The sequence below is a fragment of the Diadema antillarum genome, unplaced genomic scaffold, assembly GCF_040938485.1.
Source record: "Diadema antillarum isolate AM-2024a unplaced genomic scaffold, OU_Dant_1.0 seq00000637_RagTag, whole genome shotgun sequence".
Classification (NCBI taxonomy): Eukaryota; Metazoa; Echinodermata; class Echinoidea; order Diadematoida; family Diadematidae; genus Diadema; species Diadema antillarum.
The window spans coordinates 1-14,980 of record NW_027271554.1 but is presented as its reverse complement, the minus strand read 5'-3'; the positions used below and the strand labels follow the sequence as shown (position 1 = coordinate 14,980).

Here is a 14,980-nt window from a genome sequence, read left to right as displayed (position 1 = left end):
ATGCAGATGGCTGGGAATCCAGGATAGTGCTGAACATCCGAAAGAAGTTCCTCTTCCACAAGAGCATCGCTTGCCAACCTACCAGGGGCCTCATCGTTGCACCAAGGTGTCCAGACGCAGAATCTCAGACATTTCTCGCACTCTGAAAAATCAAAATAAACGTAATGAGTCAAGTTACTCATAAGAAACAAATCGTCTCACGCTTTCTCATATATTCGTTCACGATCTCTTCTTTCTTTATCCACAGTGAAAGTCAGCTAACTATTTTAACCTCTGCTGCAAGTTATCTGTGTCAATTCAATAAAAAAAGGGCAAATTGATGGAGAATTCAAAATTGAAATAGTAATTGGCGCTAGTTTCCTCTCGTGTCAATGAAAATTGCAGCACTTTATCTTTCAGAACGATTTTGAATTTTTAGATCGTCCGATGACTTTCTTTCTCCCGAATGTTTTTTGCGATTTTCAATACTGAATATACATGACCTTTGGTTACAGAGATACGTCACGTTCTCACATTTGACCAAAATTCACATCTGAATTTTGTTTTTGTGTATTATCAGGGTTCGAGTATTGGAAGCAGAATTACAAATGACGTTTTCAAACTTCTCTTACAACGTAGTCTAATCTAGAAGTAAATATGGTATCTTCAAATATCCGTTTTGCATTATCAAAGCAAAATATATCGGACTTGAAAAAAGGAAAAACATATGAAATTCAGAAATAACTACCGCCATAAATTTATCGTGACAATTATCGATGCATGAAACACTAAATATAAAAGTAACTATACAACTTAAATCTTTGATTTTGTAAACAATATTATATAAAGGCATGCCATTACAGTCTCTGTAAAAATAACTTATATTCGTATGATTCTTTATTTCAAGGTTAAAGATAGATATATCAGTATCAAAAAGGAAATATTCAGTTGAAACAAAAAAGAATGATGAGTAAAAACGCCTTATTTTCTTGTAATCGAATTTTCAACAGCCAAAAACCTACGGAGATGTTCAGCCATTGGGTTTCAGTCTTTACTATTCACACTTTTCTCCATTTATTACCAAAAGTCTAAACTGCAATTTTTACACACATTTTTTTTTCTTAGATATCAAGGTTGACTAATCCATGTTGTTTTCAAATAATATTATCAAACTGTTATATTTGATTTTATGTTTCTTCTTGGAATAAATCATAAAAGAAACAGGATGCCATGCATTACCTGGCCTTTCCGGCGTAGTTGTTTCTGGTGTCGTTGTCTCGATAGTTGTGGTAGGTGGTGGTAGTGTCGTGGTCGGTGGTGGAGTTCTAGGCGTTGTTGGTTTTGGCCAACATTTAGGAGGACACGTGCTACCACAACAGAGGAACCTTATTTCGTAATCCCTACAAGGGGGACGCAGAGGACCATTTCTACACTGAAGACCAATCTCAGGGTCACACGTTGCAGCGTCGTCGGTCTCGTTGGAGAATATATGCGTGTCGACAGTTCGGCATTCCACGTCTTTGCGGATGATGCAGATGGCTGGGAATCCAGGATAGTGCTGAACATCCGAAAGAAGTTCCTCTTCCACAAGAGCATCGCTTGCCAACCTACCAGGGGCCTCATCGTTGCACCAAGGTGTCCAGACGCAGAATCTCAGACATTTCTCGCACTCTGAAAAATCAAAATAAACGTAATGAGTCAAGTTACTCATAAGAAACAAATCGTCTCACGCTTTCTCATATATTCGTTCACGATCTCTTCTTTCTTTATCCACAGTGAAAGTCAGCTAACTATTTTAACCTCTGCTGCAAGTTATCTCTGTCAATTCAATAAAAAAAGAAAGGGCAAATTGATGGAGAATTCAAAATTGAAATAGTAATTGGCGCTAGTTTCTCCCGTGTCAATGAAAATTGCCAGCACTTTATCTTTCAAAACGATCTTAATTTTTGAGATTGTCCGATGACTTTCTTTCTACTGAATGTTATTTTGCGATTTTCAATACTGAATATACATGAAGAATTTGTTCGCGAAAAATCGATGAGTCCATTTCTTGAAGATTTTAAAGTACAGTTTCTATCATATAGTACAAAAAAATACCTTTACAATGATATATTGGTCACTACATATAAAGGTACATTTTTGAAGTTATGGTCAAAAGAACCAAAACAATTCTTATTATTCTCTATATTTTTCTTGACCTTTGATTACAAATATCTCCATTTGACAAATATGGACTTATCGGTTTTTGCAAACAAACTCTTCACATGACCTTTGGTTACAGAGATACGTCACGTTCTCACATTTAACCAAACAATCACATCTGAATTTTGTTTTTCTGTATTATCAGGGTTTGAGTATTGGAAGCAGAATTACAAATGACGTTTTCAAACTTCTCTTACAACGTAGTCTAATCTAGAAATAAATATGGTACCTTCAAATATCCGTTTTGCATTATCAAAGCAAAATATATCGGACTTGAAAAAAGGAAAAACATATGAAATTCAGAAATAACTACCGGAATAAATTTATTGTGACAATTATCGATGCATGAAACACTAAATATAAAAGTAACTATACAACTTAAATCTTTGATTTCGTAAGCAATATTATATAAAGTCATGCCATTACAGTCTCTGTAAAAATAACTTATATTCGTATGATTCATTATTTCAACGTTAAAGATAGGTATATCAGTACCAAAAAGGAAATGTTCAGTTGAAACAAAAAATAATGATGAGTAAACACGCCTTATTTTCTTGTAATCGAATTTTCAACAGCCAAAAACCTACGGAGATGTTCAGCCATCGGGTTTCAGTCTTTACTATTCGCACTTTTCTTAATTCATTACCAAAAGTCTAAACTGCAATATTTATACACATTTCTTCTTCGTAGATATGAAGGTTGACTATTAACCCATGTTGAATTCAAATAATATAATAAAACTGTCATATTTGATTTTGTGTTTCTTTCTGAAATAAATCATAAAAGAAACAGGATGTCATGCATTACCTGGCCTTTCCGGCGTAGTTGTTTCTGGTGTCGTTGTCTCGATAGTTGTTGTAGGTGGTGGAGAATGTGGTGTTGTAATTTCGGGCGGTGTTGGTTTTGGCCAACATTTAGGAGGACACGTGGTACCACAACAGAGGAACCTTATTTCGTAATCCCTACAAGGGGGACGCAGAGGACCATTTCTGCACTGCAGACCAATGTCAGGGTCACACGTTGCAGCGTCGTTGGTCTCGTTGGCGTACATATGAGTGTCGACAGTTCGGCATTCCACGTCTCTGCGGATGATGCACATGGCTGGGAATCCAGGATAGTGCTGAACATCCGAAAGAAGTTCCTCTTCCACAAGAGCATCGCTTGCCAACCTACCAGGGGCCTCATCGTTGCACCAAGGTGTCCAGACGCAGAAATTCAGACATTTGCGGCAATCTGTCAAATCAAGGTACGTTTTATATATCGGACTGTCAACAAATAACAAAGACTAGAATCCTCGGCTGAGGCCATTGATGACAAAAGGATACTGAAATCTTCCTGAAACTCAAGTTCAACAGCTGATATCACATGATAATCGATAGCTAATTCTACACCTTTTATGTTTCAATTTCAAGCAACATGTTAACCTCGTATCAAAAGTATCTTTTTACCTTCTATTTTGGACATAGCTGAGTCTTTCATATTTGATTACAATCAAGTCTTTAATCAACAAAGAAGTAATCGTTTACCAAGCGATATTCCGTTATTGTCAAATTCATCAACTCATTTAGAATTCCTTTAATACCTGGACATGAAGAAAGGTTTCTTTATTTTTTCTTTGGGATGGGTAACCAAATTGTGTGCAGGTCCGGTTTAAAGTACGATCGCCATTTCAACTGTTATGATTCTTTTCAGTGTTGCTCGAAAGAAAAACAAACAAAGAAACAAAGAAATACAAAATTGATTTTTAGGTTTTAAAACATGCAAATGCTCTCAGTTTATAGTAAACTTTGATCATTCATTTAATATTCGGATGCCATGCAATTACATCATGGTATTCTATGAATATGACATTTTCCTGAGATCAGTCACGATAAAGACAATATGATATTGCATTACCTGGCGGTGGCTTTGTCGTTGTTGTTTCTGGTGTCGTTGTTTCGGGGGGAGGTGTTGTAGATGGTGGAGGTTGTGTTGTTGTAATTTCGGGCGTTGTTGGTTTTGGCCAACATTTAGGAGGACACGTGGTACCACAACAGAGGAACCTTATTTCGTAATCCCTACAAGGGGGACGCAGAGGACCATTTCTGCACTGCAGACCAATGTCAGGGTCACACGTTGCAGCGTCGTTGGTCTCGTTGGCGTACATATGAGTGTCGACAGTTCGGCATTCCACGTCTCTGCGGATGATGCACATGGCTGGGAATCCGGGATAGTGCTGAACATCCGAAAGAAGTTCCTCTTCCACAAGAGCATCGCTTGCCAACCTACCAGGGGCCTCATCGTTGCACCAAGGTGTCCAGACGCAGAAATTCAGACATTTGCGGCAATCTGTCAAATCAAGGTACGTTTTATATATCGGACTGTCAACAAATAACAAAGACTAGAATCCTCGGCTGAGGCCATTGATGACAAAAGGATACTGAAATCTTCCTGAAACTCAAGTTCAACAGCTGATATCACATGATAATCGATAGCTAATTCTACACCTTTTATGTTTCAATTTCAAGCAACATGTTAACCTCGTATCAAAAGTATCTTTTTACCTTCTATTTTGGACATAGCTGAGTCTTTCATATTTGATTACAATCAAGTCTTTAATCAACAAAGAAGTAATCGTTTACCAAGCGATATTCCGTTATTGTCAAATTCATCAACTCATTTAGAATTCCTTTAATACCTGGACATGAAGAAAGGTTTCTTTATTTTTTCTTTGGGATGGGTAACCAAATTGTGTGCAGGTCCGGTTTAAAGTACGATCGCCATTTCAACTGTTATGATTCTTTTCAGTGCTGCTCGAAAGAAAAACAAACAAAGAAACAAAGAAATACAAAATTGATTTTTAGGTTTTAAAACATGCAAATGCTCTCAGTTTATAGTAAACTTTGATCATTCATTTAATATTCGGATGCCATGCAATTACATCATGGTATTCTATGAATATGACATTTTCCTGAGATCAGTCACGATAAAGACAATATGATATTGCATTACCTGGCGGTGGCTTTGTCGTTGTTGTTTCTGGTGTCGTTGTTTCGGGGGGAGGTGTTGTAGATGGTGGAGGTTGTGTTGTTGTAATTTCGGGCGTTGTTGGTTTTGGCCAACATTTAGGAGGACACGTGGTACCACAACAGAGGAACCTTATTTCGTAATCCCTACAAGGGGGACGCAGAGGACCATTTCTGCACTGCAGACCAATGTCAGGGTCACACGTTGCAGCGTCGTTGGTCTCGTTGGCGTACATATGAGTGTCGACAGTTCGGCATTCCACGTCTCTGCGGATGATGCACATGGCTGGGAATCCGGGATAGTGCTGAACATCCGAAAGAAGTTCCTCTTCCACAAGAGCATCGCTTGCCAACCTACCAGGGGCCTCATCGTTGCACCAAGGTGTCCAGACGCAGAAATTCAGACATTTGCGGCAATCTGTCAAATCAAGGTACGTTTTATATATCGGACTGTCAACAAATAACAAAGACTAGAATCCTCGGCTGAGGCCATTGATGACAAAAGGATACTGAAATCTTCCTGAAACTCAAGTTCAACAGCTGATATCACATGATAATCGATAGCTAATTCTACACCTTTTATGTTTCAATTTCAAGCAACATGTTAACCTCGTATCAAAAGTATCATTTTACCTTCTATTTTGGACATAGCTGAGTCTTTCATATTTGATTACAATCAAGTCTTTAATCAACAAAGAAGTAATCGTTTACCAAGCGATATTCCGTTATTGTCAAATTCATCAACTCATTTAGAATTCCTTTAATACCTGGACATGAAGAAAGGTTTCTTTATTTTTTCTTTGGGATGGGTAACCAAATTGTGTGCAGGTCCGGTTTAAAGTACGATCGCCATTTCAACTGTTATGATTCTTTTCAGTGCTGCTCGAAAGAAAAACAAACAAAGAAACAAAGAAATACAAAATTGATTTTTAGGTTTTAAAACATGCAAATGCTCTCAGTTTATAGTAAACTTTGATCATTCATTTAATATTCGGATGCCATGCAATTACATCATGGTATTCTATGAATATGACATTTTCCTGAGATCAGTCACGATAAAGACAATATGATATTGCATTACCTGGCGGTGGCTTTGTCGTTGTTGTTTCTGGTGTCGTTGTTTCGGGGGGAGGTGTTGTAGATGGTGGAGGTTGTGTTGTTGTAATTTCGGGCGTTGTTGGTTTTGGCCAACATTTAGGAGGACACGTGGTACCACAACAGAGGAACCTTATTTCGTAATCCCTACAAGGGGGACGCAGAGGACCATTTCTGCACTGCAGACCAATGTCAGGGTCACACGTTGCAGCGTCGTTGGTCTCGTTGGCGTACATATGAGTGTCGACAGTTCGGCATTCCACGTCTCTGCGGATGATGCACATGGCTGGGAATCCGGGATAGTGCTGAACATCCGAAAGAAGTTCCTCTTCCACAAGAGCATCGCTTGCCAACCTACCAGGGGCCTCATCGTTGCACCAAGGTGTCCAGACGCAGAAATTCAGACATTTGCGGCAATCTGTCAAATCAAGGTACGTTTTATATATCGGACTGTCAACAAATAACAAAGACTAGAATCCTCGGCTGAGGCCATTGATGACAAAAGGATACTGAAATCTTCCTGAAACTCAAGTTCAACAGCTGATATCACATGATAATCGATAGCTAATTCTACACCTTTTATGTTTCAATTTCAAGCAACATGTTAACCTCGTATCAAAAGTATCATTTTACCTTCTATTTTGGACATAGCTGAGTCTTTCATATTTGATTACAATCAAGTCTTTAATCAACAAAGAAGTAATCGTTTACCAAGCGATATTCCGTTATTGTCAAATTCATCAACTCATTTAGAATTCCTTTAATACCTGGACATGAAGAAAGGTTTCTTTATTTTTTCTTTGGGATGGGTAACCAAATTGTGTGCAGGTCCGGTTTAAAGTACGATCGCCATTTCAACTGTTATGATTCTTTTCAGTGCTGCTCGAAAGAAAAACAAACAAAGAAACAAAGAAATACAAAATTGATTTTTAGGTTTTAAAACATGCAAATGCTCTCAGTTTATAGTAAACTTTGATCATTCATTTAATATTCGGATGCCATGCAATTACATCATGGTATTCTATGAATATGACATTTTCCTGAGATCAGTCACGATAAAGACAATATGATATTGCATTACCTGGCGGTGGCTTTGTCGTTGTTGTTTCTGGTGTCGTTGTTTCGGGGGGAGGTGTTGTAGATGGTGGAGGTTGTGTTGTTGTAATTTCGGGCGTTGTTGGTTTTGGCCAACATTTAGGAGGACACGTGGTACCACAACAGAGGAACCTTATTTCGTAATCCCTACAAGGGGGACGCAGAGGACCATTTCTGCACTGCAGACCAATGTCAGGGTCACACGTTGCAGCGTCGTTGGTCTCGTTGGCGTACATATGAGTGTCGACAGTTCGGCATTCCACGTCTCTGCGGATGATGCACATGGCTGGGAATCCGGGATAGTGCTGAACATCCGAAAGAAGTTCCTCTTCCACAAGAGCATCGCTTGCCAACCTACCAGGGGCCTCATCGTTGCACCAAGGTGTCCAGACGCAGAAATTCAGACATTTGCGGCAATCTGTCAAATCAAGGTACGTTTTATATATCGGACTGTCAACAAATAACAAAGACTAGAATCCTCGGCTGAGGCCATTGATGACAAAAGGATACTGAAATCTTCCTGAAACTCAAGTTCAACAGCTGATATCACATGATAATCGATAGCTAATTCTACACCTTTTATGTTTCAGTTTCAAGCAACATGTTAACCTCGTATCAAAAGTATCTTTTTACCTTCTATTTTGGACATAGCTGAGTCTTTCATATTTGATTACAATCAAGTCTTTAATCAACAAAGAAGTAATCGTTTACCAAGCGATATTCCGTTATTGTCAAATTCATCAACTCATTTAGAATTCCTTTAATACCTGGACATGAAGAAAGGTTTCTTTATTTTTTCTTTGGGATGGGTAACCAAATTGTGTGCAGGTCCGGTTTAAAGTACGATCGCCATTTCAACTGTTATGATTCTTTTCAGTGTTGCTCGAAAGAAAAACAAACAAAGAAACAAAGAAATACAAAATTGATTTTTAGGTTTTAAAACATGCAAATGCTCTCAGTTTATAGTAAACTTTGATCATTCATTTAATATTCGGATGCCATGCAATTACATCATGGTATTCTATGAATATGACATTTTCCTGAGATCAGTCACGATAAAGACAATATGATATTGCATTACCTGGCGGTGGCTTTGTCGTTGTTGTTTCTGGTGTCGTTGTTTCGGGGGGAGGTGTTGTAGATGGTGGAGGTTGTGTTGTTGTAATTTCGGGCGTTGTTGGTTTTGGCCAACATTTAGGAGGACACGTGGTACCACAACAGAGGAACCTTATTTCGTAATCCCTACAAGGGGGACGCAGAGGACCATTTCTGCACTGCAGACCAATGTCAGGGTCACACGTTGCAGCGTCGTTGGTCTCGTTGGCGTACATATGAGTGTCGACAGTTCGGCATTCCACGTCTCTGCGGATGATGCACATGGCTGGGAATCCGGGATAGTGCTGAACATCCGAAAGAAGTTCCTCTTCCACAAGAGCATCGCTTGCCAACCTACCAGGGGCCTCATCGTTGCACCAAGGTGTCCAGACGCAGAAATTCAGACATTTGCGGCAATCTGTCAAATCAAGGTACGTTTTATATATCGGACTGTCAACAAATAACAAAGACTAGAATCCTCGGCTGAGGCCATTGATGACAAAAGGATACTGAAATCTTCCTGAAACTCAAGTTCAACAGCTGATATCACATGATAATCGATAGCTAATTCTACACCTTTTATGTTTCAATTTCAAGCAACATGTTAACCTCGTATCAAAAGTATCTTTTTACCTTCTATTTTGGACATAGCTGAGTCTTTCATATTTGATTACAATCAAGCCTTTAATCTACAAAGACGTAATCGTTTACCAAGCGATATTCCGTTATTGTCAAATTCATCAACTCACTTAGAATTCTTTTAATACCTAGACATGAAGAAAGGTTTCTTGACTTTTTCTTTGGGATGGGTAACCAAATTGTGTGCAGGTCCGGTTTAAAGTACATGTACGATCGCCATTTCAACTGTTATGATTCTTTTCAGTGTTGCTCGAAAGAAAAACAAACAAAGAAACAAAGAAATACAAAATTGATTTTTAGGTTTTAAAACATGCAAATGCTCTCAGTTTATAGTAAACTTTGATCATTCATTTAATATTCGGATGCCATGCAATTACATCATGGTATTCTATGAATATGACATTTTCCTGAGATCAGTCACGATAAAGACAATATGATATTGCATTACCTGGCGGTGGCTTTGTCGTTGTTGTTTCTGGTGTCGTTGTTTCGGGGGGAGGTGTTGTAGATGGTGGAGGTTGTGTTGTTGTAATTTCGGGCGTTGTTGGTTTTGGCCAACATTTAGGAGGACACGTGGTACCACAACAGAGGAACCTTATTTCGTAATCCCTACAAGGGGGACGCAGAGGACCATTTCTGCACTGCAGACCAATGTCAGGGTCACACGTTGCAGCGTCGTTGGTCTCGTTGGCGTACATATGAGTGTCGACAGTTCGGCATTCCACGTCTCTGCGGATGATGCACATGGCTGGGAATCCGGGATAGTGCTGAACATCCGAAAGAAGTTCCTCTTCCACAAGAGCATCGCTTGCCAACCTACCAGGGGCCTCATCGTTGCACCAAGGTGTCCAGACGCAGAAATTCAGACATTTGCGGCAATCTGTCAAATCAAGGTACGTTTTATATATCGGACTGTCAACAAATAACAAAGACTAGAATCCTCGGCTGAGGCCATTGATGACAAAAGGATACTGAAATCTTCCTGAAACTCAAGTTCAACAGCTGATATCACATGATAATCGATAGCTAATTCTACACCTTTTATGTTTCAATTTCAAGCAACATGTTAACCTCGTATCAAAAGTATCATTTTACCTTCTATTTTGGACATAGCTGAGTCTTTCATATTTGATTACAATCAAGTCTTTAATCAACAAAGAAGTAATCGTTTACCAAGCGATATTCCGTTATTGTCAAATTCATCAACTCATTTAGAATTCCTTTAATACCTGGACATGAAGAAAGGTTTCTTTATTTTTTCTTTGGGATGGGTAACCAAATTGTGTGCAGGTCCGGTTTAAAGTACGATCGCCATTTCAACTGTTATGATTCTTTTCAGTGCTGCTCGAAAGAAAAACAAACAAAGAAACAAAGAAATACAAAATTGATTTTTAGGTTTTAAAACATGCAAATGCTCTCAGTTTATAGTAAACTTTGATCATTCATTTAATATTCGGATGCCATGCAATTACATCATGGTATTCTATGAATATGACATTTTCCTGAGATCAGTCACGATAAAGACAATATGATATTGCATTACCTGGCGGTGGCTTTGTCGTTGTTGTTTCTGGTGTCGTTGTTTCGGGGGGAGGTGTTGTAGATGGTGGAGGTTGTGTTGTTGTAATTTCGGGCGTTGTTGGTTTTGGCCAACATTTAGGAGGACACGTGGTACCACAACAGAGGAACCTTATTTCGTAATCCCTACAAGGGGGACGCAGAGGACCATTTCTGCACTGCAGACCAATGTCAGGGTCACACGTTGCAGCGTCGTTGGTCTCGTTGGCGTACATATGAGTGTCGACAGTTCGGCATTCCACGTCTCTGCGGATGATGCACATGGCTGGGAATCCGGGATAGTGCTGAACATCCGAAAGAAGTTCCTCTTCCACAAGAGCATCGCTTGCCAACCTACCAGGGGCCTCATCGTTGCACCAAGGTGTCCAGACGCAGAAATTCAGACATTTGCGGCAATCTGTCAAATCAAGGTACGTTTTATATATCGGACTGTCAACAAATAACAAAGACTAGAATCCTCGGCTGAGGCCATTGATGACAAAAGGATACTGAAATCTTCCTGAAACTCAAGTTCAACAGCTGATATCACATGATAATCGATAGCTAATTCTACACCTTTTATGTTTCAATTTCAAGCAACATGTTAACCTCGTATCAAAAGTATCTTTTTACCTTCTATTTTGGACATAGCTGAGTCTTTCATATTTGATTACAATCAAGTCTTTAATCAACAAAGAAGTAATCGTTTACCAAGCGATATTCCGTTATTGTCAAATTCATCAACTCATTTAGAATTCCTTTAATACCTGGACATGAAGAAAGGTTTCTTTATTTTTTCTTTGGGATGGGTAACCAAATTGTGTGCAGGTCCGGTTTAAAGTACGATCGCCATTTCAACTGTTATGATTCTTTTCAGTGTTGCTCGAAAGAAAAACAAACAAAGAAACAAAGAAATACAAAATTGATTTTTAGGTTTTAAAACATGCAAATGCTCTCAGTTTATAGTAAACTTTGATCATTCATTTAATATTCGGATGCCATGCAATTACATCATGGTATTCTATGAATATGACATTTTCCTGAGATCAGTCACGATAAAGACAATATGATATTGCATTACCTGGCGGTGGCTTTGTCGTTGTTGTTTCTGGTGTCGTTGTTTCGGGGGGAGGTGTTGTAGATGGTGGAGGTTGTGTTGTTGTAATTTCGGGCGTTGTTGGTTTTGGCCAACATTTAGGAGGACACGTGGTACCACAACAGAGGAACCTTATTTCGTAATCCCTACAAGGGGGACGCAGAGGACCATTTCTGCACTGCAGACCAATGTCAGGGTCACACGTTGCAGCGTCGTTGGTCTCGTTGGCGTACATATGAGTGTCGACAGTTCGGCATTCCACGTCTCTGCGGATGATGCACATGGCTGGGAATCCGGGATAGTGCTGAACATCCGAAAGAAGTTCCTCTTCCACAAGAGCATCGCTTGCCAACCTACCAGGGGCCTCATCGTTGCACCAAGGTGTCCAGACGCAGAAATTCAGACATTTGCGGCAATCTGTCAAATCAAGGTACGTTTTATATATCGGACTGTCAACAAATAACAAAGACTAGAATCCTCGGCTGAGGCCATTGATGACAAAAGGATACTGAAATCTTCCTGAAACTCAAGTTCAACAGCTGATATCACATGATAATCGATAGCTAATTCTACACCTTTTATGTTTCAATTTCAAGCAACATGTTAACCTCGTATCAAAAGTATCTTTTTACCTTCTATTTTGGACATAGCTGAGTCTTTCATATTTGATTACAATCAAGTCTTTAATCAACAAAGAAGTAATCGTTTACCAAGCGATATCGCCATTTCAACTGTTATGATTCTTTTCAGTGTTGCTCGAAAGAAAAACAAACAAAGAAACAAAGAAATACAAAATTGATTTTTAGGTTTTAAAACATGCAAATGCTCTCAGTTTATAGTAAACTTTGATCATTCATTTAATATTCGGATGCCATGCAATTACATCATGGTATTCTATGAATATGACATTTTCCTGAGATCAGTCACGATAAAGACAATATGATATTGCATTACCTGGCGGTGGCTTTGTCGTTGTTGTTTCTGGTGTCGTTGTTTCGGGGGGAGGTGTTGTAGATGGTGGAGGTTGTGTTGTTGTAATTTCGGGCGTTGTTGGTTTTGGCCAACATTTAGGAGGACACGTGGTACCACAACAGAGGAACCTTATTTCGTAATCCCTACAAGGGGGACGCAGAGGACCATTTCTGCACTGCAGACCAATGTCAGGGTCACACGTTGCAGCGTCGTTGGTCTCGTTGGCGTACATATGAGTGTCGACAGTTCGGCATTCCACGTCTCTGCGGATGATGCACATGGCTGGGAATCCGGGATAGTGCTGAACATCCGAAAGAAGTTCCTCTTCCACAAGAGCATCGCTTGCCAACCTACCAGGGGCCTCATCGTTGCACCAAGGTGTCCAGACGCAGAAATTCAGACATTTGCGGCAATCTGTCAAATCAAGGTACGTTTTATATATCGGACTGTCAACAAATAACAAAGACTAGAATCCTCGGCTGAGGCCATTGATGACAAAAGGATACTGAAATCTTCCTGAAACTCAAGTTCAACAGCTGATATCACATGATAATCGATAGCTAATTCTACACCTTTTATGTTTCAATTTCAAGCAACATGTTAACCTCGTATCAAAAGTATCTTTTTACCTTCTATTTTGGACATAGCTGAGTCTTTCATATTTGATTACAATCAAGTCTTTAATCAACAAAGAAGTAATCGTTTACCAAGCGATATTCCGTTATTGTCAAATTCATCAACTCATTTAGAATTCCTTTAATACCTGGACATGAAGAAAGGTTTCTTTATTTTTCTTTGGGATGGGTAACCAAATTGTGTGCAGGTCCGGTTTAAAGTACGATCGCCATTTCAACTGTTATGATTCTTTTCAGTGCTGCTCGAAAGAAAAACAAACAAAGAAACAAAGAAATACAAAATTGATTTTTAGGTTTTAAAACATGCAAATGCTCTCAGTTTATAGTAAACTTTGATCATTCATTTAATATTCGGATGCCATGCAATTACATCATGGTATTCTATGAATATGACATTTTCCTGAGATCAGTCACGATAAAGACAATATGATATTGCATTACCTGGCGGTGGCTTTGTCGTTGTTGTTTCTGGTGTCGTTGTTTCGGGGGGAGGTGTTGTAGATGGTGGAGGTTGTGTTGTTGTAATTTCGGGCGTTGTTGGTTTTGGCCAACATTTAGGAGGACACGTGGTACCACAACAGAGGAACCTTATTTCGTAATCCCTACAAGGGGGACGCAGAGGACCATTTCTGCACTGCAGACCAATGTCAGGGTCACACGTTGCAGCGTCGTTGGTCTCGTTGGCGTACATATGAGTGTCGACAGTTCGGCATTCCACGTCTCTGCGGATGATGCACATGGCTGGGAATCCGGGATAGTGCTGAACATCCGAAAGAAGTTCCTCTTCCACAAGAGCATCGCTTGCCAACCTACCAGGGGCCTCATCGTTGCACCAAGGTGTCCAGACGCAGAAATTCAGACATTTGCGGCAATCTGTCAAATCAAGGTACGTTTTATATATCGGACTGTCAACAAATAACAAAGACTAGAATCCTCGGCTGAGGCCATTGATGACAAAAGGATACTGAAATCTTCCTGAAACTCAAGTTCAACAGCTGATATCACATGATAATCGATAGCTAATTCTACACCTTTTATGTTTCAATTTCAAGCAACATGTTAACCTCGTATCAAAAGTATCTTTTTACCTTCTATTTTGGACATAGCTGAGTCTTTCATATTTGATTACAATCAAGTCTTTAATCAACAAAGAAGTAATCGTTTACCAAGCGATATTCCGTTATTGTCAAATTCATCAACTCATTTAGAATTCCTTTAATACCTGGACATGAAGAAAGGTTTCTTTATTTTTTCTTTGGGATGGGTAACCAAATTGTGTGCAGGTCCGGTTTAAAGTACGATCGCCATTTCAACTGTTATGATTCTTTTCAGTGTTGCTCGAAAGAAAAACAAACAAAGAAACAAAGAAATACAAAATTGATTTTTAGGTTTTAAAACATGCAAATGCTCTCAGTTTATAGTAAACTTTGATCATTCATTTAATATTCGGATGCCATGCAATTACATCATGGTATTCTATGAATATGACATTTTCCTGAGATCAGTCACGATAAAGACAATATGATATTGCATTACCTGGCGGTGGCTTTGTCGTTGTTGTTTCTGGTGTCGTTGTTTCGGGGGGAGGTGTTGTAGATGGTGGAGGTTGT

The 14,980-nt window shown here is 39.3% G+C and overlaps 1 protein-coding gene across 1 annotated transcript; it reads right to left on the bottom strand.

The window, feature by feature from the left end:
* Window positions 1-1,102: 1,102 nt before the first annotated feature.
* LOC139736324 (uncharacterized) lies at window positions 1,103-14,974 on the bottom strand. Its single transcript, XM_071647050.1, has 13 exons — window positions 14,907-14,974; window positions 13,812-14,243; window positions 12,718-13,149; window positions 11,749-12,180; window positions 10,654-11,085; window positions 9,559-9,990; window positions 8,458-8,889; window positions 7,363-7,794; window positions 6,268-6,699; window positions 5,173-5,604; window positions 4,078-4,509; window positions 2,989-3,414; window positions 1,103-1,650 (listed from the first exon to the last, which is right to left on the bottom strand). Exons 2-13 carry the CDS (start codon window positions 14,107-14,109, stop codon window positions 1,118-1,120), a joined length of 5,145 nt encoding a protein of 1,714 aa, XP_071503151.1. The 5' UTR covers window positions 14,110-14,243; window positions 14,907-14,974; the 3' UTR covers window positions 1,103-1,117.
* Between the last annotated feature and the right edge of the window lie 6 nt (window positions 14,975-14,980).

What these genes read in the sequence shown, in the direction of transcription:
- LOC139736324 (XM_071647050.1), bottom strand. Translation starts at nt 14,109, where the DNA reads ATGTGCATCATCCGCAGAGACGTGGAATGCCGAACTGTCGACACTCAT. An exon ending in AACGACAAAGCCACCGCCAG is followed by an intron (nt 13,150 to 13,811) that starts GTAATGCAATAT and finishes TTGATTTGACAG; the next exon opens with ATTGCCGCAAATGTCTGAAT. An exon ending in AACGACAAAGCCACCGCCAG is followed by an intron (nt 8,890 to 9,558) that starts GTAATGCAATAT and finishes TTGATTTGACAG; the next exon opens with ATTGCCGCAAATGTCTGAAT.